The sequence below is a fragment of the Labrus mixtus genome, chromosome 5 (genome assembly GCF_963584025.1).
Source record: "Labrus mixtus chromosome 5, fLabMix1.1, whole genome shotgun sequence".
Taxonomy (NCBI): Eukaryota; Metazoa; Chordata; class Actinopteri; order Labriformes; family Labridae; genus Labrus; species Labrus mixtus.
The window spans coordinates 6,074,784-6,098,986 of NC_083616.1; the positions used below are offsets into that span (position 1 = coordinate 6,074,784).

The window sequence follows — 24,203 nt, forward strand, 5'->3', positions numbered from 1 at the left end:
TTTGCTTCTATAATGGGTAGAATACTTCAACAGAGTTAAAGAGAACGGCTTTACCATGAGGAACCAGCCTTCCTTATTCCATCCAACCAGCAGGAGGTGCAGCTGGAGTTCCTTCTGACCTGCCTGCTGTCCTGTCTGCTGCTGTCACCATTTTCCATCCACATGTTTCCTCCATGTTAGTAACCCTACAAAGCAGTGATAACGAGGTTGTGGTTATTCCACATATTTCTGAGAGATCAGGTTGACAAATAATTCTGTAACCCGTCACAGACCCTGTGGTTAACACCCCAAAGTACCAGAATCTGAGCAACACAGTTTCTCTCAGAAACATTTTTTAAAGTCCCACATATAGTCATTACATGTGTGTTTCCAAAACGCGTAATATGAGTGGTTGCTCTCTTCAGGGTTACCTATCTGTCTTCACTGAGGATACACACAGGAAACACACCTTTTCCTCTGTGCGTGACACACCCTGCAGAGCTTGCATAACCTGTCTGGAATGCGGTAAAGAATTAGTAAAGGAGGTGATCGTTAGATACACAAAGGCAGCGCTCATTTTAAACTCCGTGTATGAGTAGACAGTTTGTATGAAACCATTTTCTGTGTTTTACGGTCTAGACGGAGCAACAACTCAAGGTAAGAGAGCCCTGAATATACACATTTTGTGACTTCATCACCATCTACAGGCGGTGGCACAACAGATGTTTTCTTTACAAATATCTCTGTATCTGTCTTTGAACCCTATATTTCTTATTCCTTCATGTTTTGTTTGTTCCACTTATATGTGTAATGGTGACATGTTCCTCCAAAGCTGCACATATAACATAACCAGCTATCTACAGATTTATTCATAGTGTTAATCTTCTGTCCATACACTCTGTTTTTTTGGACTGTGTCTATCACACAGGCACGGTAAACAAAGAGTTTGAGATAAAACTGATAAGACTGTACCGGGAGCTACAGAAGCCGATGCTCTAGTGTACGCCGCCATCTTAACTGTGACGTGTAGATCATCACTAGGTGCCTTTATGGCCAATTTTTTTATGTGTCTTGATTGTGATTGCAGCTGCAGCAACAGTGTCATTCCCTGTAAAGGATTAATGAAGTATCTTTCTATCTAAATCTGGTGGATGTAAGTTCAGGGTTACCTCCTTCACTTTGCTTGTGTGTTGACTCATGAACATGCAGGTGGCATCATATTACAAACAAGTACAAAACAAGCTCACACCCACAGGGATAAATACTGTATGCTTCATGTTGTAAAAGGTTTTCAGTCAAGTATAGAAGTTTTTCAGAAAGACTCAAAGGTCAAAGGTCAAATGTATCTTTATGGTCCCCACAGGGAAGTTTGTTTGCAGCCGGAAACATACAAATACATAAACGACACTAATAAATAATCCATCTGACATTAAGTAAGACTCGTTCAAAGAGCGCCATCCTATGTGTCTTTTCACGACATTATTTGAGAAAAACCAAAAAAGAATCTCCTCTCTCTGATGCTGCAGTGATTTCTGATGTTCTTTGTGTCTCTGTGGTGCAGTTTGTTGCTCTAGCTGCAGATCATTTACATGGAGTTTGGAAATGATCAAATCTATAGGTTTCGAAAAATGGTACACAACACTTTGCCAGATGCTTAGATATGGATTACCAATGAACTGCAAGTTACTTTATTTGTGTAATTATAATCTTTAAGAAGGAAATGTAAAAGTAATGGAAAGACGTATACGGTCAAAATACTGCTAACAGCTGGTAGCAGAAATCTATCACTATGAAGGGGGGTAACGTGGCTCCCACTACCTAGGAACATTGGATAGAGAAATCTAAATTATGGAAAACTGACAATGAACTTGAGACTTCAAAAATCACTGATTTAAGATAAGTGGGAGAAATGGACACTAGACACACTAGAATTCCATGCAACAACATGGACTTACCTTTTGTTAGAATGTCTGCACTCTTTTTGCTGACGTCAGTGTGTAGGAGCGACAGCATGGCAGGATGTTCACTTCATAAACTCAGGGCCTGATACACAAAAAGGATTGTGTAGCTTTTGCACCAGCTGAACCTGAGCAAATGACTCTGTAGGACACAGGACATTCACTATACACATGCAAAGAGTTAACTTGACCGCTGTAGCTCAGTGGTTCCTGTCTCTCATTCAGAAGGTTGGGGGTTCTATCCCCAGCTCCTGCAGACACATGTAAACGTGTCAGTGGGCAGGACATGTGAAAGTGGGATTAATGTTTCACTGATACAATTCTGAGTCAACTGATACAACTGTGGTTATTCACATCATGTGAGCTAACACTCCCTGCATCTTGGTTCAGTGTGAGAGAGGAACAAGACTGGTATCAATGTAAAACACTGTCAAATGCTTGTACAAGAGCTATTCCATGAAAATGGAAATAGTTAAAGACATTTTCTGACAAATATCTGAGAATTATTTCCAACCTAAGGTGCCCCACAAGGTGCCCTTTGGTGCTCCTTGTATTTCTTTTTCTTTTCCTGTTGTTTGTGTCTGTTGATGGACGGCTTGCCTGAACAACACCCCACCCCCTTGCTCTCTATCCCTCTTCCTGTATCTTATCCCATCTCTCCCCCTATCCCCTTACAAGCCCGGCGCAGTCTAGGCCTGTGAAGGCTGTTTCATCATGAGCCAGGAATCCAGCCAAAGCTTTCTGCCTTTTAATAAGGCAGTTTTTTTCTTACCACTGTAAATTTTGTTGCTTTGCTAAAGTGCTGCCGGATCTTTGTAACATAGCAATGAGTAAGGTCTTTTTACCTGCTTTATGTAACATAACAATGAGTAATGTCTTTTTACCTGCTCTTTTGTAATGTTAACAGACAAAGAGTAAGGTATTTTACCTGCTTTTTGTAAAGTGTCTCCAGATAACACTTGTTATGAGTTGACGCTATACAAATAAAAATTGACTGATTGATTTATTGATTGATATATACGTTTGAATTGGCTAAATGAAAACTGAAATAAAAAACTCATCATCATTAAATCTAAAGTATACTTAACTGATGACTGATGATTTCTGCTGCTGTGACAGATGGCAAAGAGAAAAGCTGCTGGAGCCTCCACGGAGACCAGACGGAGACGGTGGTGGCATCTGAGACAGAGATGGAGGATGCTAGGAGTTTTTGAGATCAACCCTGAGCACGAGTTTTACCACCTCACGGCCAAGATCAAAGAGGGCATGCAGGCAGCTATTCAGACCACCGTGGACTCACCTGTACAGGTGAGGTATCCTCTAAATATAAACCAATGGTTGTATGAACATTAAACAATGAAGAAGTAAGTTTTCTAATAAACACGTCTTTATGTTGCACAGAATACACTCACAGCTGAACATTTCAAGGCGGAGGAAACTCACACTCATGAGGCAAGAGGACTTTTTTTTTAAACATTTATCATTTTTGAAGCTTTTACTTGTTTACAGACCAGGATCATGCTTTACATGTATATGTTTTACCCATCCCTAGAGTATCTTCTAAAGTAAAGTTCAGACCAAAAGAGATGCAAATCCAGAGTAAATGTTAAGATACTTATGGGCATAATTCGACAATAATTTGCTCCTGGGGATGGTGATGATGTGAATCCCTGTATGGAAATGAGAAAACTTGTTTTAGGTCATATTAGGGTGCTTCCTCCAGTGGAGAAAACGTGGTATAGTGCTCTCCTAGCTAATGCTAACTTTTTTATTTCCTTTAAAGAAATATAAAGCAAACTATGCACACCTCGAACGTCATATGTTCTCTTTGCCTTCCAGGGTTTTGAGATGCAGACGTTTGCTGCACCTGTGTTTGCTAAACTGAGACATTCACTGGACATCCCAGAGGAGGATTACATGAAGTCCCTCTGCTCAGACAGCTGCTACCTTCAGTTTGTCAGCAACTCCAAGAGCAAGGCCAATTTCTTCGTCACGTGAGCAAAGTCCTTTATTCCACTACCCTGTATATGTACTTAACCTCATCTCATGCTAATTCCTAACATAATATACATCTTATTGTGCTGACCATGAAGTGCAAAAACTCAGTCACATAACACACCACCATCAACATACTCAAATATTCATGTATTTTATGCAAAATGTATAGGAACTACATCATCAACCTATGACTGTTTATGTCCAAATCCATCAGTTAGTGATGATTTGTTCGTCTGGTGGGGCACCGTGTGTCCTGTGATGTGTGATGGTTCATCCAGAACGGAGCTGATCCAAATCTTATCAACAAGACACATCATTTGTCCTATCTGCATGAAGTCTACAGCACTATACAGTATATAGTAGTGTTACTGTAAGTCCTGAGGCTGTCAAACAATAACTTTTTTAAATCGGGATTAATCACAAAATCACATTATTCTCAGTTTTTTGTTATGCTTTTATTTTGTATGTCTACTGTGTGAACTGTGGGACGCTCAAGTGGCAACCTTCAGTGTTGAAAAATAAAGCCAATTCAAAAGTGTAAAATCCTGCAGTTAGTTGAGTGTCCGCTTGAGGCTGGCTGCAGAAGCACCGGCGGTCACATACACACTCATTAAAAGATGAGTTTTACAGCAGAAATGAACATGTTTACAGCCTGTTTAAAAAACAAAATAGGTCTGATTAGCTCATGTCTCCATCGGCATACATTGTAGGGGGTATGGATGAGTTTTTGGTAACTCGTCCGTTTAGATTTTATGAAGGATAACCGTTATTCACAATCATGCGTGTAGCTGACCTGATTGACAGACGGGCGCGTTATATGTTTGGTCAGGAGGCTTAAAACCCGCCCCAGCTACAGCTCTTATGCGTCTGTCGTTAGGTAAACTGAAAGTTAGGGTGAGACAGGATTTCCAGCATGGAGACAGCCATTGATGGAACTCCAAAGCCCTCTGCAGTAACAGATGGGTGACATCACTCAGGCTTCGACTTTTTATATTCATGTTTTAGCTATGGGTACTTTACTCCCTTGTTTGGACTTTTAAAAAGTGCTTTTATTTTGAAAGAAAATAAGGAACGTCCAATAGATCGAAGGTTACCACATTAAATTAACCACAGAAAAAAAGTTGTGTGATGGATTAAAAAGTAAATGAAAATAGCTAAAGGGAACAATAAAAAAAGTGAAATGTTGTATGTACCATGGTGCATGTTACTTTTGGTTTGTCCACTAAGCCGTCTGGCTGTTTTTAGAGTAAGTCATTCAAAGGCGCAGTGGTGTGGATTTGTTTCCATCAGTACAGCTGATGGTAGACACTGCGGTGGCTAAACTACTTTGCGCTTTGGGATATTTAAACATTTAATGCCTTAAATTTACACCTTAATTGTATCGTGATTAACACATTATCACTGACTGCCCTATCAACTTAATTTTTCATGCTTGTTGTAATTGAAAGCAAAGGACCTGGTTCCTCAAGCTTCATTTAAGTATGTGTTTGAGTAACTTAGGTAGCTTAGCTCAGTAAATTTTACAAGTAGTTTGCCAAACACTGGTATACATTGTTAAATATCATCTCAAAAAATTGTTTAAAAAAGGTTACCATGACCACAGGAAACCTGACTGTACGTGTGTGATAGTATTTAGCAGAACTTTAGAGTGTCATTCAAATATTGACAAGGGTTGACATTTGTTTGTTATTGTCATCAGAACACATTTTATAAACACTTGTTGTTTTTTACGGCTGACTTTGTTGCAAGTAAAGAAGATTAGTTGAATTTTATTTCAGCACATTTCAAACTTTATATTTCAAAGATGAAACCAATGAAGCATGTATGAATAAACAGCAGAGAAAAAAGAAACTTGAAGAATAATTATCATCATTTATTCCTCGGCACGACAGCAACAACAAAAGCAAGCTGCGATTCCCCGAAAGAATCTGCCAATTCTCTTCAGCACTTTTTGGCTGCGTCCTGAGGAGGCCGAGGCTGCAGCAGAGAAGTCAGTGGGATCACCTCCTTTACTATCAGGAAGGGGAGGTACACCTCCATCTGGTGATCCAGGAAGCGGGGCTTCTTTACAGGAGGCTCTGATATGAGAGCAAGACACAGAATCATCATCCGAGGAGCCTGAAGACGAGGTATTGGACAGAGAGGACAGTCCTCCATCTGAAGACCGGGTACTGGACAGAGAGTACAGTCCTCCATCTGAAGACCGGGTACTGGACAGAGAGGACAGTCCTCCATCTGAAGACCGGGTACTAGACAGAGAGGACAGTCCTCCATCAGAAGCTTCTGGATCTTCTTCACAGGAGCTATGAGGTTCTTCTCCTTCAGTCAGATCTACATCTGGAGCTTCTTCCAGGAAGAGGAGCTGAGGTGCTCCATAAAAGCGCCAGAAGGCTAAACTGGCTTCATAGGAGTATATGGCTGGTATCCCATCACATGACCCTGTGGGGGGGTCATCTTCATAAGAGACCAAGTCTTTGTCTCCATCCATGAAGCAGGAGGGCGGAGCTTCCTCAGTGGGACCAGTGGACGGAGCAAAGGATCCAGAGTCTGAGACCTGCTCAGGGTTTTGATTGGTACCCATCATGTCTCTGATCACAGAGGAGAAAGAACGACAACAATCAGAAAATCAGTCCATCAATAAAGCAGCAGTCCATCAGAGCTCCTGTGTTTAATACGAGCAGTGTGAACACACACAGTCACTCACAGGTGTGTTCTGTCAGGGTGCTGGCTCAGGTGAGACGTGCTGATGAACGGGTGCTGCAGAGCCTGTCGGGGACAGATTCTCTGATCCCCGTTAAGATCCAGCAGACGTTTCATTAGATCCACAAACTGGAACCTGTCCTGGAGCTCAGCAGCTCCCTCTTCTGGATACATCTGGATTTGAAAACACATTGAGGTGAGCTGATTGAGCCAGCAGCTCTCAGAAACAGATTATTAAGAGGTGCTGATGGATGTTCATGAACACATCAGAGAGTACCTACATGAACCAGAGCATCCAGAGAGCTCGGCAGCTCCACCGCGCTGTCCTGCTCCTGTACTTCAATATTATTAACGGCTGTGAATTCTTCAGGCGTCTAAAGGATCAAAATCAATATGAGAAACATTTTAAAAGAGTTTAAATGAAATATGAATCTTCTCAGACAAAGAGGAACATGGTAACTGTACCAGAAGCCTCCATGATGGAGCACCAGCTGCCTCCTCCTTCTCCTCAGTGAAGAAGAACCTGGTATGAATCCCAGCACGGAGCAGCTGCTCCTCCGGCTGACCAACAACCTCCACAATGGACTTCATCTGCACACATAAAGAAACACATAAATCATGTGAGCTAACACTCTGCATCAGGTCTGCTCTGTGTCTGGGGGAGCTGACATACCATCTGATAGTCACAGTCGACTGGGAAGAGGTTTTCAGCCAGGTAGAGGGAGGCCAGGACGCAGCCCACCCCCCACACATCGATAGCCTCAGTGAAAGGAAGGCCGAGGGCGACTTCTGGAGCCCTGAGGACGAAGACCAGAGCCAAAGTCAGAAATATGATGGACAACTCTGAAGACAAAGAGGACAACACAAACTGTGCTAAATGAACATCTGAGCCATGCAGGAGGAACCTACCTGTATCCACGTGGCTGAACTTTAAGCCCCACCTTGACTTCATCAGCTGTGATGGCTGCACCGAAGTCGATTAATTTGACTCTGATTTGTTGGTCCTGCTTGTTGACAACCATCACGTTGTCAGGTTTGATATCCATGTGCAGGATACCAAGACCCTTCAGGGCGTCCAGAGCGACCAGCAGCTGCAGGGACGAAACAAAAAGACAAAGTTTGGATTTCCATGTGATGCTGAGCGGGCTTTAGGGTTAATGGTTTCTACAATGATGAGTAGTAGTAGTTATGCAGAACGTTAATGAATATGTGGTTAAATCAGACCTGCTCTGTGATGGGCCGGATGGCGTTCAGACACAGAGGTCTCCAGCCAAATTCTTGGAGCAGGTCGTACAGACTGGTGTCGAGCATCTCGAATGCCAAACACGTCCGTCCCATGTAGTCGAACCTCTCAAAGAACTTCACCAGGTTGGTGTGATCTGGATTGAGGACAGAGATGACCTCTAACATGGACACCTGGTCAGAAAAGAGGAGACATGACAACAGTTCATGAGACTGTACGTCCTCTGATGGAGCAGACACAATCTGATGAAAACTTGACTTCATTAAAAATCCACCTCTTTCTCAGAGTCCAGGATCAAACCAGCGACCTCCTTCAGGATCTTCACTGCCACCGTCTCTTTGGTGACTATGTTCACACACTTGGCCACTCTGCCGAAGCAGCCTTCACCGATAAACTCCAGAACGGAGTAAGCAGACGAGCTGCTGAACAGAGTTTCACCTGTGTGAAGCTCAGGTGTGCTGAAGGTGACTGTGGAGAGAAAACGTGTGAAGACAGTGTGTTCAGTGTGTGAGACCATGTTCAGCATCAGGGTGAAGATGGTTGAGTCTTACCTGCTGACATGTTTACACGGTCAGGTGTTTCTCAGGTGGAGAACGAACCTTCAAGTTTAAATGTTTTAAAATTCAGAACGAACAAATGTTTCCAACTAAAATCTCTCTCCTCTCAAATGTGTGTTTCCTCTCTGAGTGCTGATGGGGAACTGACCGAGATCTACCAAACTGCTCACTTTTTAAACTTCTAGAACTTTCTGATCTATGACGTCATAATCTGAGCTGTGTGTTCTATTCTTTTTAGAACTCACTGAAACACAAGATACAAAACAACATGCTGAAACATGTTTTTACTCAAATAATCTCCTGAATATAAGAAATCAGCTCCTGTGTGTGAGGAAATGAGTTTCTCTGCACTTCAGTAGTTTTTGCAGAATATTAAGAGACATTTTATATCAAATAAATATATATATACATATATATACAATATATATATATATATATATATATATATATATATCGCTGAAGAGAGACAGGAAATGTCAGGGGGAGAGAGTCGCTCCAAAATGAATACCAGCCTCATGTTTAAAAAAAGGTTTGGGCATGGTCATGTTTACCAGTCTGTTGTGTCAACATGTATTTTAACAACACACCAGTAAGATATTCCACTTTCAAGATGTTAGAAAGCTGACCAGAAGATCAACAGTTCTGTGTGTCCTTTGCTGTACTGTTTTTGTTAAATAATGCTCCAAACATTTTCAACGGGGGCCTCATCAGGACTGCAGGCAAGCCAGTTTATCACCCAGACTGTTTTATCAGGGAGCCATGCTGTTGAAATATGAGCAGGATGTGGTCTGGCATCTTTTTTTGATGAAGTAAACAAAGACCTTCCCTGACAATGAAGTTGTATACTTGGCAGCTTATGCTGCTCTGAAACCTGCTCTGAAACCTCTTATATATGGTTCAGCACTAATGGAGCGTTTATGCCTGCGTTCACATCAACATAAACAAAATGAGAACAGGACAGATAAAAGATACATTGGAAGATTTTCTGTATTATCTGTAGGAACAAATCATCAATAAAGACTGTAGTTTCTCTACATGCAACATTACTGGGGTTATGAAGAAATTTTCAATATTAGATTTTTTTGTTTTGATGAAGTTTTTCTTCGTTTTAGGAATGACAAGAGATACTTTCTGAAGACGCAGAGCGGGCGAGAGGTCCGGTTCCTGCTGTCCAACCTGCAGGCATACATGGACCACCTGGACAAATACCCTCATTCACTCCTCGTGAGATTCTTGGGTAAGAGGAGCTCCTTTACCACCATGATAAGCTTTGTTACGCCCCTAATTATGTATAACTTGAACCCTTGATAAAACTCAAACAGGTGAGTTCTATAAAAGTTCAGTCTGTACAGTTGTCTTGAAGAGAGAAATTAGGTATAGAGACCAAAACTGTTTTTGTACCATGGGCTGTAAACTGGTTTCATTTCAATATACTAAGAAATACAACATACTGCTGGTTTCATTAAATGCATCCTTCTTTCCACTTCCCAGGTGTTCACAGGATTATAATCCCAAATGAAGAAAAGGTAACATGATAAATATCAGGTAAATACATCCACTATAAGAGTACAGTACAGCTCTAACAATAGTGTGTTGTCTGTCTGCTCTCCAGAAGTACTTTATCGTGATGCAGAGTGTCTTCTACCCCGATGAGAGGATCAACATTAGGTACAGTATCTTTGTACTTCATTATGTCGCCCGTTCAGTGGCACTGCTTATTAACAGGAAATACAGGCAAATGCTTGGGGCCCTATAGGCCAGGAGGGGGCCCGCAAGTTTGTAATGGCAGTAGGAAACCTCCTTAAGGTCGCCCCTCCTGACAGCACATACTCTCACAGCTACGAGGCGTTAAGACTGTGAAAAGTAACTGACAATAACAAGAACTTTTAAAAGTTATTGAATTATTTAAGTTGTTATTCTGGTTTTTGATGCTCTTTGAAAATAATACTGACGTGAACATTTTGGAAGAAGAAAAAAAGATATATATCACTTTTGTTGTAGTCAGAATATTTATGACACATTGGTGATAAACGCTGCTTTGAGGGGTCCTCTTTGAATTTCTGCCTAAAGGGCCCTAACAGGCTCTGGAATCGCCACTGCGGCCATCTTTCCCATAAACTGTTTGTAAGAAGTGGAAACAGAAACCATGAATTTAACAATTGGTTTTGTGCAATACTTAATGAAGCCTCAGATGCTTTTTTGCAGATTCCATCTTAGTTTTAATTTAGCGCAAGGTGGTTGGATTAACACATTAACATTTGGTCATATGATGTTGTTTTTGGATAGCTAAAAAACAGGGAGTAAACAAAATACAATGTTTGAAATGTTAATAGTTGGCTCTTTAAAGTGTCTTTGATACAACTGGACACTGAAAAACATGCTGTGGCATCAACTAGTCAATCACAGGTAGCCCCACCCTAAGTCCTCCCCTGCTTTCTGTTTATTCTGTTTAGTTTATTTGACTCTAAATGGGACTGTAATTCACCACCATGCTGTATTGGAGAAGACTTGATACTAAAGATTGAGAACATAAACTCAAAATGTTTACTATGGGAATAAATCAAATGAGGCGTGGGACAATTAGACTGTTTTCTTCCGTCTATGAGTCGGCCCCTGCTGGTCTATAGAAATAATTCAGATTGAAGACACTATTATCAGAGGGTAAGACCACCTTCTCGTACAGTTTGTGCTCTTTCAGACACATTTTATGACCGTATAAAAGCTGTTGCGTTCTCGTTTCACAGATACGACATCAAAGGGTGTGAGGTCGGTCGATGGACAAACCCCGACACAGGAGGGAAACAGATCATCAAAGTGCTGAAGGACAATAACTTTGAAGGGCAGTCCATCGCATTAGGTATGTGTCCTCACGCCTGCTTGTTTCTTCAGCTGCACAAACTACATTTAGTGTGAACACAAACTAAACAGAAATGCTTGTGTGGTCTCTGCAGATCAGGGGAAATCTTGGTTCAACAGGCAAGTGAAAGAAGACGCTGCGTTCCTTCAGGGGCTCAACGTCCTGGACTACAGCCTCCTGGTGGCTCATCAGCCTCTGCACAGAGACGAGCTGGAAGGGAAACACTCTCTGGCCAACCTTGTTGTTCGCACCACAAAGTAGGTTATGTATTTATATTCTTTGTGCACAACCATTTACTGTGCAGTGTGATACGTATGTAAAACCAAGCTTTTCATAAAGCTGTTTTTTTTTTTTTTTAAAGCTGTACAATTTTAATTTCAGAATTAAAACTCAAACAAGCTCTTACCACTATCTAACTTTTGATGATAAAGGTTGAATCATTTTTGAAAGAGAATCCTGTTATAGATGCAAACAGATTGCATACATTTTACACTTCATTACTGTCACTAGCCATATAGTCCTCCCAAAAAAGTATCCACTAGAGGACGCGGTCTGGACCTCCACTTCTCCTTCCCTGTGTCCCACTCACATTCAGTTCCGGAGACTATAACTCAAAAAGCAACACTCATAATCTGCTCTTACACTGAACTTAGATGTGAACTAGTAGTACAGGCTAGATTTGAATATGGTACAGTAGAGCCATTTCACGCTAATATAGAGAAGCCAATACAAAACTCGTGCTAGTTAGCAGATGCCTGCTAGCTGTAGCGCCCCCTTGATTTGCTGATCATTTCTAGCTCAAGTCATTCAAACCTTTTTAAGACTTTTGACCAAGGACACAACTGTAGTGTTACAAACTAAGCATCTCTTAACTTAAGGAGCGTTCTGTCTTACTTCACATAAAAAAAGTAATTTGATCTCCCCCCAGAGAACAGCCAACAGCCACTGGTTACAATAACTGAAAAGTAAATCTGATCATAAAGGTGTCAGACGGATGATTTGTGGAAGGTGAGATAACCCTCACATCATTTTCTGTTTGTTTTTTTTTTTGTCTTTCCTGAAGGTCTTTCGACTTTGATGAAAGTCCAACGTATGAAGACCCCCCCACTGCCCCATTACTGGAGGAGACAGCAGATGCTGCAGAGCGTGAGAGCGGGCAGCCTCAGGCAGCAGCAGGTGAGGGCTCAGCTGAGGAGATCCCCCTCCAGGAGATGGACAGCTCTGTGAGAAAGAACAGGAGTGACTCAGAACTGGAGGACTTCCAGGAGCATCATTGTAGGCTACTCCCAAACTGCAAAAATGCTGTTCACGTGATCGACGGGCCGGATCGTCGCTACTTTGTGGGCATCATAGACGTTTTCACCGTCTACGGCTGGAAGAAAAAACTGGAGGGTCTGTGGAAAAGTCTCCGCTTCCCGGGCAGAGCCTTTTCTACTGTCAGCCCTGAGAAATACTCACGCAGGTTCTGCCAGTGGATACAGGCCCACACTCAGTGACAAAATCCACAATCCCTTAGTGTCCTTCAGAGGTGCTGTGAGACATCTGGGTTCTGATCGTTTTACAGGAGCAGCTCACATCTCTGAAGGGTGTCTTACTTTTGTATGTACAGTAGATACAGTTTGCTCATGATCCTGATCGCCTGTTTGGGCAGAAATGCTCTGGTACCTTATGCTCTACGCCGAGAGGGAGAACAGTTTGTGGGAGGGATGTTGGGGGTTTCTCACAGGTTTTTACAGTTGCCAAACCAGGAAGTGATTGAATAGTATATAGGATGATTCTAATTGTTCCCCTGTAGAAGGTGGTGGGGGCTGCAGTGAGGAGACACGCCCTCTTTAGTCTCTGTTGAGCATTTTTTAATTATGGTTTCAATTTTAAAAGGCAAGGTTCTCTGCTAGTTACACAGCCAGGACGTTGATGTTACTGACCGTCTTCACAGCGCCACTAAAGATACATACTGTATGACCATGAACTGAAACTCTTTAACAAAGTTGTTTATGTGTCACTGACTCAAACAACAATTCAAAAATATTTTATTGATCCTTTTCATTTTCTAAAAATCAGGAGAAAGAATTCTCAGTTTGAACTTTACTTTTATGCAACATGTTGAGGGAATAAATACAAAATAAAGATGAGAAGCTAGTTTCAGTTATTGAGCTGAAAAGTCTGTGTTTTTTGTTTTTATTTTTATTTTTATTAAAGATTGATGCACTTTTTGTTAAAAAAAAAACTTGGAAGTTAATGTGTTACATCAGTAAGTTATTCAGATTTAATATGAAAGAAAACAGCTTAACAATAACAGACAACCGTAAGGTTAAAAACGTAGCTTCTTCTGTAAATAATATATATGCCATATCTATTGAATTCATAAATATACAAAATGTCTTGTGATAATAGTTTATTTGTGTTAATGCATTTATAAAATGTGCAACAAAACATGTGTAACTCTTCTCATGTTGTATTTAAACAAACAAACTACCTTTCTATGTTTGTGTTTAAGGCTTTAATACATTGATAATTTATTCTGTTTTTTGTTTTTTTGAAGACTGATTTCATTTTTATTTGGACCTTGTCCAGTCGACATATACCATGATGGAGATTTGATTTAGTCTTTGTTGTATTAGACTGTGACACATCCATCCAGAGGAGACGTGCACTCAGTCAGGAAACTTTGACTATGAAATGTTTTTGGTTTTTTTGAGTGTGTAAAGAAGTTTATTCTTTGTGTGCAGTTTAAAGGGGGCAGGACGATATAAAAGAAATGCCTGGGGTGTGTGGGTACTGTAGTGTTGGTGTAAATTATTAAAATAACATCACATTTTATTAACCAGTTCAATTGTTTTTTATATTTTCAGATTTCAAATCTTTGTTAAATTTTTATGAATTAAATTAAATTATATTCATGTGACTCCCTTTTTTAATCTTTAGTTTACCTCTTTGTTACTGATTTGATATTTTTGCAGCATGAAATGCACATCTTAATAAATGTTATAACGTTTTTAAAGAGTTCATGAACATTTTCTCATTCACATTTGTCTGTTTATAAATAGTCAAGTCTAATTTATTTTAAAAGTATATTTTATACAACAGATTAGTCTGAATTTTGATTAGTCAAAATAAGAGTGGAGAAAAGAATAATAGGCCAAATATGACATAATAAAATATGACATAATAAAAGGTGGTATAAGAACATAGTATACATCTTTTATGCCTTTGTAAAATTGTTCCTGAAACAGGCATGAACATTTCAGGAACAGTTTTGAATTGAATTGATATTTAATTATGAAGAAATGATAAACATACATATGAAGTGTATAATAAGACGGTACCTAAAGCCTTTATCCTTGCTTGTGTTGTACTTACTCACAGATATAGGCCTACATCACTTTGAAAAAAAGCATCGACCAAATTAAATTGAAGAATTGTAAAAACAATGACAGTACTGACAATTTAGCACAAAACTAAGTTTTTTTTCCAAAAATATTCAGCATACAAACCAGCTCTCTAAAATGGATTGATTGAAGTCTTTATGTGGAACATGTTTTTTTTTTCTTCAAGACAATAAGAATAGTGAATAAGACAACAGAAATGTCTAATTACATGTTGCCAGGAAATGACTCAAAAGATGTAGAAATTAATAATCAAAACAAACAAAAAACACAACTATGTAGTCAGGCTTTGAGAACAGGTCAAAATATTGTATTTCATTATATAGAATGCGCAAAGTTTTTAAGGTTTTTTTTTTTTAACTTCCTTATCTACCTAAAAAATGCTAAACCAGCACTAGAGGATTCATCTATGGGCCTTGTAGAAATCGCTGTTTAAAAAAGAGAAGAAAAGAAAAGAAAAAGAAAATGGAAAACAGCTACACACTCCAGGCCACTAGGTGGCGATAATGCGCCGGTTTGCCACTCAGCAATAAGACTCCACGAAGAAGACAAAGACGACTTTTAAATAAACCGTCGAAGAAGACTTTATTATTCATATCTTCTTCCTCGTTAGTAAACAAACATGGAAGGGAGCCAAACATTTTGCTGCACTGTGCTGGATAAAAAGAGCCAGAGTAAATTCATCTGCTACACCAAGAGAAAAACCGGAGTGTGTCACATTGGGTGAGTCAAAGGACGTGTTACAGATAAACATTAAAGTTATCTCAACAGTGAACCTTTATCAAATGTTCTTTTTAAATCCGAGACTTTCTGATTATTCCAGTGTTTATCAGTGTTTAATATCGGTTCTGTGCTTGTTACGGTGGAGTAAAGTGCATTATTATTTCTGTTATTGACTGACTCATCATGGCACATCTCACCATGATACTGATAAACAAAAAGTTAAATAGATTTCTGAAAATAGTATCTTACTATATAAACTGTAAGCCGAATCTAAGAGTGATAGTAAACATACAAAATGCAGTCTTCAGTTTTATTCTAACAGTAACATTAAAATAGAAAAACACAAACTATGTGTAAAGTTGCCTTTGTTGAAATGCAGTCTGGAACAATGACCTCCTCCCTCTGAAGATACACAATACTTTAGTTACAGTGATATCCATGTCACCACATCTCTGGAATTAAACAACTGAAGGAAAGGATATATAGTTATCTCAGGTTTTAATATTTCTAGGTATGAATATTTATGTTGTATTCGATAAACTACTATTTTAAGCACAAGTTTGTCATTTTGAGCATTTATTTGCAGAGAATGACATCAGGTCTAAACAAGAAAACATGCAGTGTTTCAGTGGTTTGTATCATGAAAATAAAACATGTTAATTGCATTTTGATAAAAAATAAGTTTGTAAGTTGACAACATAGTTCAGAAATCCAATTTTCCTCAAAACAATAACATTTCTGACTTTCAAGTCAACATTTAATTTGTTGCCTTTGTGTTGAAAAAAAAAAAATGTTTTCAATGTTTTGAAAAAACACTTTTTTTAAATTTCCACTTTAGGAAATATGAATGTGGAAAAGCTGATTTGAAACAGAGTCGGAGATGTCTTTGCTGTATATATAAAAACTCATCAACCACCATGTGATGAATGGATTCTGTTTGCATTACGTAATGACCAAGTGTGATTTAATGTGTCTGTTTTTACCTGCTGCAGTTTGACAGATGCTGCTGATGTTTGGAGCTCAGAGTTGACTGCAGACACTCTGGAGCAGTTTGTAAGTTTCCTCTGTGGTCCCTCGTTTCTCTCTGTGTGCATCAGTGAAGGTTTTTCTTCCTGCTGTAGCTCTGCTTGTAATCATTGCTGTTTGTTTAGAGAAAGAGGTTTGCCCTGACGTCTACAGATGATTTCATACTCAAACTCAGGTGAGCTTAGACTTTATTTAACATGATTCATCTCTTCTGAATAACCTGCATGAACACGTAAATGTGATGTAACAGTGATTATCGAGGCTGAATGTCCCTGTTTGTTTCCCGCAGGTCGGCCTGTGGTAGTGGTGACGTGTCTGTTGTGGTCCACGACTCGAGTGCAGACCTCCATGTGGGCTCCAGTTCAACTGGCCTCAGGATGACCCTGAACAGGCTGGAGGGTCCTCAGGCCCGAGAGGAGCTGAAGGAGCTGCTGTTCAAGTTGGCCGACAGCCTCGTGCAGAGCGACAGTAAATGTTTGTTTGACTTTTTTTTTTTTATTGAACGGGAACAATGTATAGTTAAATTCAATGTCACTTTGCTAACTGTGTTTCTTTGTTTGTTATAAACTGCAGGTGGGTCTCCGTCAGTCAGTCCAGTGAAAAATCCTCAGAGGAGACACACAGGTACAAGTTTCTCCTTTTCTAAAACTATATACCACAGGTACCACTAACACTGTTTGACCTCAAGCCCACAACTGAATGAAGAAAAAAAGTAGTAGATGCTTTGTGTTTTTAAATGGCTATTTAATGATTCAAGGTGGTTTATTGTCATTCCAGAGGTAGGTCACGTAGGTACATGAAAAAGACCCAACTTAGATAGTCAGGTCAAAGGTTAAGAAGAAAGCAATAATACAAAATACAACAATATGATTATCACAATATAAAATAAAAGATACTATATTCAAAACTTTAAACAAACTCTCCTATTGTCCAAAAGAAAAGAAGAAAGACGGACACATTTAGTTAGAGAAAGCTTGTTGCAACTGATTTCTTTCAAGAGAGAAGAATATCTGATTTATTTCAACATGAATAATGGTGTATGTGTGGTTATAGCGTCAGTGTGTTTCAAAGTCTGTACTTGTGACCTTTAGATTCCACTCTGAGAGAAAATAAATCGTATCTGGTCAATTGTTTGTTTAGGAGAAAAGGTGGAACAGTTCAGTATATTATGATGTTTTTTTCTTGTAGTCAACACAATATTATTGATCAACCCTATATAACAGTGTTTTTATAAACATTTTAATGCAACTAATTAACCCATTAGAGGGATTAGATATACTGGGTTAGGGTTATGAACCAAATATTAAGTTAACCATAATGTCTCCATGATAAGACATGCACTTTAAAATATAGAAAAATTATTCTCCAGGAATTATAATCTGATTTATTCATTTAAATGATGTATATCTGTATATATATAATCTGTTCTTGACTTGAGAAAATGAGACAAATAATGTAAAGTCATACTTTTTTAGAGTTTTCTTTAGCAGGAACAGAGTTGTCTGTTGTTTCTATGTGGCAGAAAACTGATCAAACAAACGTCAGCATTTGAAAAAGAGTTAACACAATTATTTCAGGTCATTCCCCTGTGGCAGAGATTCACCAGCTTGTGTGGAGCTAATGATGCTCTTGTTGTTGGATCAGTCTCTGAGCTCACAGATATTTTCCCTCCTCAGAGTTTGAGCCGAGGCAGCAGAACGGAGCTCCGTCAGTGACACTGAAGAAACGACTTCCAGGAGCTTCACTCGTCAACCCAGGAACCAAAAAGTATAAAACATGTCTGTCCTAAACCTCTTCCAGGCGATCATTCTGACCTGTGTGTCTGTAACGTAGAAATGTTGATGTGTTGTTACAGAAAGCTGCGAGCGACCGGCGTGGCCTTCGATGAAGCAGATGAAGACTGAACCTTCAGATTCCTCCTCCGTGTTCTCACATAGCTGATGTAGGACTTTTCTTTTAATTCATTATGAAGTTTAGCATTTTTTTAAAATGGCTTGTATGATAAATGACTTTTAATGCTTGATATTTATCACAACCACAACTTGAACACTGATTTTAAAGGGTATTTTAATGTTACTGGATTAAATGTGTAATTCTATGTTCAGCTGAATGAGGCTGCAACCATTAAAATATGAAAGTTAATTTTTAACTGAATCCTGAAATGAAATTAATAAACTGGAGAATATATTCTGAACGTGTGTTAAGTTTTTTTGTTTTATAAACTAATATGTACGGTACATAAATATTAAAGGCTTTATATGTGATTTTTCACACTTAAATATAATAGAAATCAAGTATATCCTCTGAAAATAACTCAGTGAGTCATGACTGTCTACAATGGGTGTAACACCCGAGTCCCGCTGTCTGTGATGTTTTCAGAGTTTTCAGAGTCCTATCTTCAGTTTGTTTACATCGCCAGGACGGCCGGCTGACTCATCCCCTCGCAAATAAAAGTTGTTTAATTGAGGGACTAGAGAAAAGAAGAATAACATTCTGTACTCACTGCTTAACTGTGTTTCTAGATCACGCTCATTTCAGGTAAATTTACATGCAGTGTGAAGATACGAGCATAATAAAGATCGCTAGCATTAGCATGCTAACACAACAATGCAGCGCAAGTTGTTTTGGTTTCATGCTGGTGCTCAAGGGCGACATCTGCTGGATCAAAAAATTGCATATAAAGCCTTTAAAGCTGCAAAAATGTATAATTAATCATGGGAAATCTTAAAGGTCACATATTATGCAAAATACACTTCATCATGTTTTTCTAACTCTAATATGTGACTCTACCCCAATTATGAAAAAAGTCCATCCTTTCTCTCTTCCTGCTCCACTTTTCAGAAAATGTGTGCTCAAACAGGCCGTTTGGAGATTCTCCATTCATGACATCACTAAGGGCAATAACCCCTCCCCCAGGTGGGTGACACTCCCACAGCTAGGTGTTTGTTCTGCCCTCTGAGTCTGCTTTCTCACCGTAAACAATAGGACTCAAGTGTGGTTCATGAAGTAAATATCCCATTTGTTTTCTCTATAGTTGATTTATTTATTATCCATAATGTCATAACTATCTAAGGTAGACTGACCACGAGGTATCTGAGTGTGAAACGATGATATGCTCCTTTAGGAGACACAAGTTTGTATGATATCAACCTAGAAAAATAATGTTTATTCTCAATATCAGGGAAAATAACTATAATACCCACGATCGTAGAGTGTCACAGCGATGGCTCTGATTGGTAGAGCTCGCTGTTACCATGGCAATACTTCAGATTTATAAAACCGTTCGCACGCACACGTGCACGCAATGTTCCCTTTATAAATCACGATCCACCTGGAAATGTGCGCACGTAGATTAGCCCCATGTCCCACCCTCTACACGCCCACAATCAACCATAAACTGTCAAAGCAAAGCAGCTCGTGAATGAAAATGCATACAAACGAGGGGGCAGAGCAAAGGTTTCCAGCGCTGGACTGCAGTGAAAAATGGAAGTTTGGGCGAAGAAACGAAACTTTCTGACCCAGAAATGGAGGACCGTGTGAATGAGGTGAAGGATAAAATGGACATAACGGTAGTTTACTGCAGCAGGAGGATCACAAACTGAAAAAATATCAGAGAATGACGCCACGTCACTGCTGCATTCACGCTGTCCTATGTGCCAAAACATCCACAGTTCACCATTACGGACAAGAATATCTGCAATGTTGACATGTTTAAGGGACCCACACTGATTTCTTCAGATATTGACAGAGAGGACATTTCAGTCCGCGTTCTCCCTATAGACTGTGGTTCTCCCTCACTCTATGATATTATTAATCAAAAGTTTGGTCAACGAACAAAAACTTTTAATTGTTGGCCACATTTTTTTGTGGGAAACTCCGTCTGCTCTGTGACTAATTATGAGGATATATAGGCCTAACGATCGTGTCAGAAATGCCCAGACTTAAAGGGATACTTCACCCGTTGAAACATGAATCTGTATTGATATTGGGTCATATATGTAGTAGAAATGTGAAATACATTTTGAAGTTTGTGCCTTCTTGCAGGTAACCGAGAGAAGGCAGAAAGTGTATTTTTGGCTCATGTGGATGAAAGACACCAACTCCCAGAATGCACAGCACAACAGGCCACTCCCACTTAGGTCCGATATTTACATACTACACATACGGCCCTGTCCTCAACTGATTCCGAGATTTCTTCCTGAAGGAATTGGCATCTTGGAAGTTCCTGGCAGAAAACGGACTCTATGTTTATTCATACAAATTAGTTTATTTATTTGTTTGTCACGTTTTTAGATTTGTATATTTGTATTTGTATATTTATAAATGTATGCATATTTATACATATAATTTCGATATGTATAAATCTTTTTGAGACAATTCTATCTCCATACAGCAGCACCTTGCACTCTGAAGCCACAGTGGATGTTTCACTGCAGCCTCATGCTACTGTTTATGAGCGTTAGGAGAAGACCAGATTTCAGGAAGTTTATCATGTATAAAGCACAGAGCAGGTGGAGATGGTAACATTTGTCTGCACTTCACTGAATAATACATTTAATTTTAAAATATAAGTGATTCTTCAACACTTCAGTGGACACAAGAGAAATAGTTTGAAAACAACATGGCCACTGTGAGAGTTTGAACTGATGATAAAAACCCTTCTTTCATTGAAGTCACTGGTCTGAAAACATTGTGTCCGCACTATGAGACTCGATAGTGATTTAATGACTATGTAAAAATACATGCATACATGTTTTTGCACTTATTAAACCGTAGTTGTTTTAATGGCTTGGCAATAATTTAAACATGTCCAAAAAATGCTGCTAAAAAACCCACTTTGAACATTGTCTTGTCAAGAATATAAGTGGTAAATGTATTCATGTTAATACCTGCTAAGTGTTTCAATCACAGATCAAACTGATTAGCTACTTTTAAATCCCAGGTCAAATCAAAACATTGATTTGGAGAGTCATGACACCCTTTCTCTTATCAACTCATTTTATGTGTTTTAACTTTTCCTCATTCTGAAATGTTATTTAGTCAATTCACTGAATCCTTCATTTTTTTTCTAGTTGTAAATGATTAGTCTGACTCGCTGCTGTCTTTCTTCAAACCTTTTTTTTTTTTTTACAATTGACTTGAACTTGATATGCCACAAATCCAAAGTGCATCAAGTATATATAGGTCAGGCGAGCATTCAAACTTCATACAAGGGCCCTTGTCCGCTGATTTTTTATTTTTTTATTTTTTTTATTAATTTCAGTCAGACAGACAACTCACATTTGCATTTGTTGGGACGATATCAACTTACAGCTGGATACTGGGGCAGATGAGAAGGAGCAGAGGGAGAGAGGAAATCTTGTAACCTTGTTGTACTAATTTTGTCCAAAGTTTTTGTCATGTGTGGTGAATGTTTCAAAGCATTTGTTTCTTTATTTTAGCCACGGGAGTGTGCTACATCACCACAAAAACAAAGTTAATTTAGTTTGATTTGCGTGTTATTTTTATATATTAAGATTTTTTTCACTCGTGTTTTCATTATTTGCTTGTTTTTCAAATTGTTAAGATTGCTTGTGAAGTTCCTTAATTGTGATTTAGATTTTTGAGAAGCCTTAGCCACTTTTGAACTCTCTGTGGGGCGACGGCATAGGCTAGATCATTTTCCATCTCTTCAAAATGATGCATGATTACATCTGAAAAGCAGAGATATGAAGATCTGCCTCACATGAATTTATCTGACTTTGTTGACAAAAAACATTATAGAGTCAGAGATCTTGCTGTAGACCCAGCTATAGATGCCCAACTTCTGCTCTGGAGCCTTTTCCAAATGTTCAGGTGCTTGTGTATTAGGAAGGGAGTTGTCCTCCTCCTGCTGGCCGATTTCATCCTCCAGCTCACCCCTAAATTGTGGAGTCGCTGCATTGGGGGGAAGATTGTCCACTTCTTCTTGTTGGTGTAGTGTCTCTCTCAGTTCCTCGATCACCCTTAGCAAGGACTTCTCGCTTTCAGAAGCCTCCTCAAGCAGGAGTTTGATCTCCTGCTCTTTTCTTTGTTGGAGGGCTTCCTGTTCATTCTCAAGCCTCCGGATATGCTGCTGCAACTCCAACACCTTTTCAGGATGACACTTCTTTTCTTTCTCAAGTTGCTGCTGCAAAATTTGGCAATTTAGTATTTCAGCCTTGAACATCATTTCATTCCTCAGGTGCATCTTCTGGTTTGAAACTTGGAGTTTGTAGAGCTCATTCCTGGTTTCTTTTTCCTTGTTCAAACTCAACTGCTCCTGGCTCATCTGATAAGCTAACTGCTCTTTAAGTTCTTCCAGTTGTTTTTCAACTCTTATTCTACGTGTCTGCTCCTCCAAATAATTGGTCCTCTCGTAATGAAACAGATCAGTCTGTTGCTTTAAATTAGCATTGGCTTTGTGGATATAATAGGTCAAATATTCCACCTGATCCCAGAGGGTTTGGTTTTCCTTCTTCTCGTACTCAAAGCAAGCAGAGCGCTCAGCAACCTTTTGCTCCTGACTCAAACTATAGTTTTGGGCCATTTGTAGTTGAGCCCTGAGCTCCTCGATCTCTTTGAGAAGAGCCGTCTTTTCTGTCCCGCTGAAAACATTGTAAATGTTTTGGATCTTCTGCTTGGCCCAGGTCCAATTATAGGGGCCAGGGACTGAAAGAACAAGTCTGGACAGCATGTTTGAGAAGAGTTTCACTCACAGTGGTATCTGTAACCTGATGAAATGTGCAAGGTGAAATGAGCTGGTCAGGTTACCTATAAGCTTCAGAACTGATGATGTCATAATGAACAGAATGAAACTGCTTTGATGTCTGATGTCACTTTGCAGATTGCATCATCAAAAACACTCCATATACAGATCGTTTAAAAAACAACAACATAAACATGTTCACTTCATACAGGGAGATCCCCACTGAAGAGCTTTCTCTAACTTTGTAAATAAACAATATTATGAGGTGTTTTCAGACCACACACTTCTGGGGACTTTTTGAAGAGGCAACAGCCCAGGTTGCATTTTAATGGCATACACCAATTTTCTCATAGCTTGAGTTTTATGTGCGGCCGGCTCAAGCTCTCAGTGATAACATAATGCACAGAGTCCATTTACACCATATGTATTACATCCATACTTTCATTCACCATAAGGTCTGAGGATCCCTCACCTCATCTCTAATATTCTCATCAGAGTAAAATAGAAAATAGAAAATCATTTTTTTAAGTACAGGCTGTCTTGGACACTACCAGGGATGATAACTATTTGAATCAGCATTGTCACACTCAGCAGTGATCATGAGCAGGTAAACATGGTGACCAGTAACATTTTTGCTCTGTGGTATCCCTTATTATAGTATTTAGCTAGGCTATATGTTCTGCTGTGCGGAACTGTACGGCCTCACATAGTCTCATAGTTTAAAGTCCCTGTAAACCAAAAAAAATATATGTTTTTTAGTTTTTTATACAAAAGAAGAATGTATTATTAACCACCAGGCCAAATTTCAGCAATGAAAAAAACTTTTAAGTTTATAAAATTAAGCTTCAAAATCATGAAAAATGTAGCTGTTCTCTCTCCTCTGGGAGGCTGTGGCAGAATGTGCCGAAGCCACGCCCACTCGCAGAGAGACGTTCCCTTCTCAACTGTCAAAAATGTAAATGACAATGAATGACAAATGCAATTTCGCAATGAAATTGCATTTGCTGTGGACATATTTTCACACATGAATGAGCTGAATGTGAAACTACAGGGGAAAGATCCGTTTGTGC

At 39.3% G+C, this 24,203-nt stretch overlaps 2 protein-coding genes across 3 annotated transcripts; both read left to right on the forward strand.

Annotated features, from left to right (window-relative positions):
• The first annotated feature begins 488 nt into the window (after positions 1 to 488).
• Positions 489 to 14,196, forward strand: LOC132973833 (phosphatidylinositol 4-phosphate 5-kinase-like protein 1). Its single transcript, XM_061037454.1, has 10 exons — positions 489 to 636; positions 3,057 to 3,245; positions 3,339 to 3,389; positions 3,777 to 3,931; positions 9,548 to 9,672; positions 9,927 to 9,961; positions 10,048 to 10,103; positions 11,180 to 11,292; positions 11,387 to 11,549; positions 12,356 to 14,196. The coding sequence occupies exons 2-10, from the start codon at positions 3,057 to 3,059 to the stop codon at positions 12,786 to 12,788; spliced, it is 1,320 nt and encodes a 439-aa protein (XP_060893437.1). The 5' UTR covers positions 489 to 636; the 3' UTR covers positions 12,789 to 14,196.
• A 1,042-nt stretch (positions 14,197 to 15,238) lies between these two features.
• Positions 15,239 to 18,350, forward strand: paxx (PAXX non-homologous end joining factor). Of its 2 annotated transcripts, none has more exons than XM_061037457.1 (7): positions 15,239 to 15,401; positions 16,394 to 16,454; positions 16,553 to 16,602; positions 16,717 to 16,895; positions 17,001 to 17,051; positions 18,104 to 18,194; positions 18,283 to 18,350. In XM_061037457.1, exons 1-7 carry the CDS (start codon positions 15,301 to 15,303, stop codon positions 18,329 to 18,331), a joined length of 582 nt encoding a protein of 193 aa, XP_060893440.1. In that variant the 5' UTR covers positions 15,239 to 15,300; the 3' UTR covers positions 18,332 to 18,350. The 2 variants fall into 2 exon arrangements, with proteins under 2 accessions (XP_060893440.1, XP_060893438.1); XM_061037455.1 differs by having other exon boundaries at positions 15,243 to 15,401; positions 16,717 to 16,901.
• Positions 18,351 to 24,203: the final 5,853 nt, after the last annotated feature.

What these genes read in the sequence shown, in the direction of transcription:
- paxx (XM_061037455.1), top strand. Translation starts at nt 15,301, where the DNA reads ATGGAAGGGAGCCAAACATTTTGCTGCACTGTGCTGGATAAAAAGAGC. An exon ending in CGTGCAGAGCGACAGTAAAT is followed by an intron (nt 16,902 to 17,000) that starts GTTTGTTTGACT and finishes TATAAACTGCAG; the next exon opens with GTGGGTCTCCGTCAGTCAGT. An exon ending in GTCAACCCAGGAACCAAAAA is followed by an intron (nt 18,195 to 18,282) that starts GTATAAAACATG and finishes GTGTTGTTACAG; the next exon opens with AAAGCTGCGAGCGACCGGCG.
- LOC132973833 (XM_061037454.1), top strand. Translation starts at nt 3,057, where the DNA reads ATGGCAAAGAGAAAAGCTGCTGGAGCCTCCACGGAGACCAGACGGAGA. An exon ending in GATGAGAGGATCAACATTAG is followed by an intron (nt 10,104 to 11,179) that starts GTACAGTATCTT and finishes CTCGTTTCACAG; the next exon opens with ATACGACATCAAAGGGTGTG. An exon ending in CTTGTTGTTCGCACCACAAA is followed by an intron (nt 11,550 to 12,355) that starts GTAGGTTATGTA and finishes TCTTTCCTGAAG; the next exon opens with GTCTTTCGACTTTGATGAAA.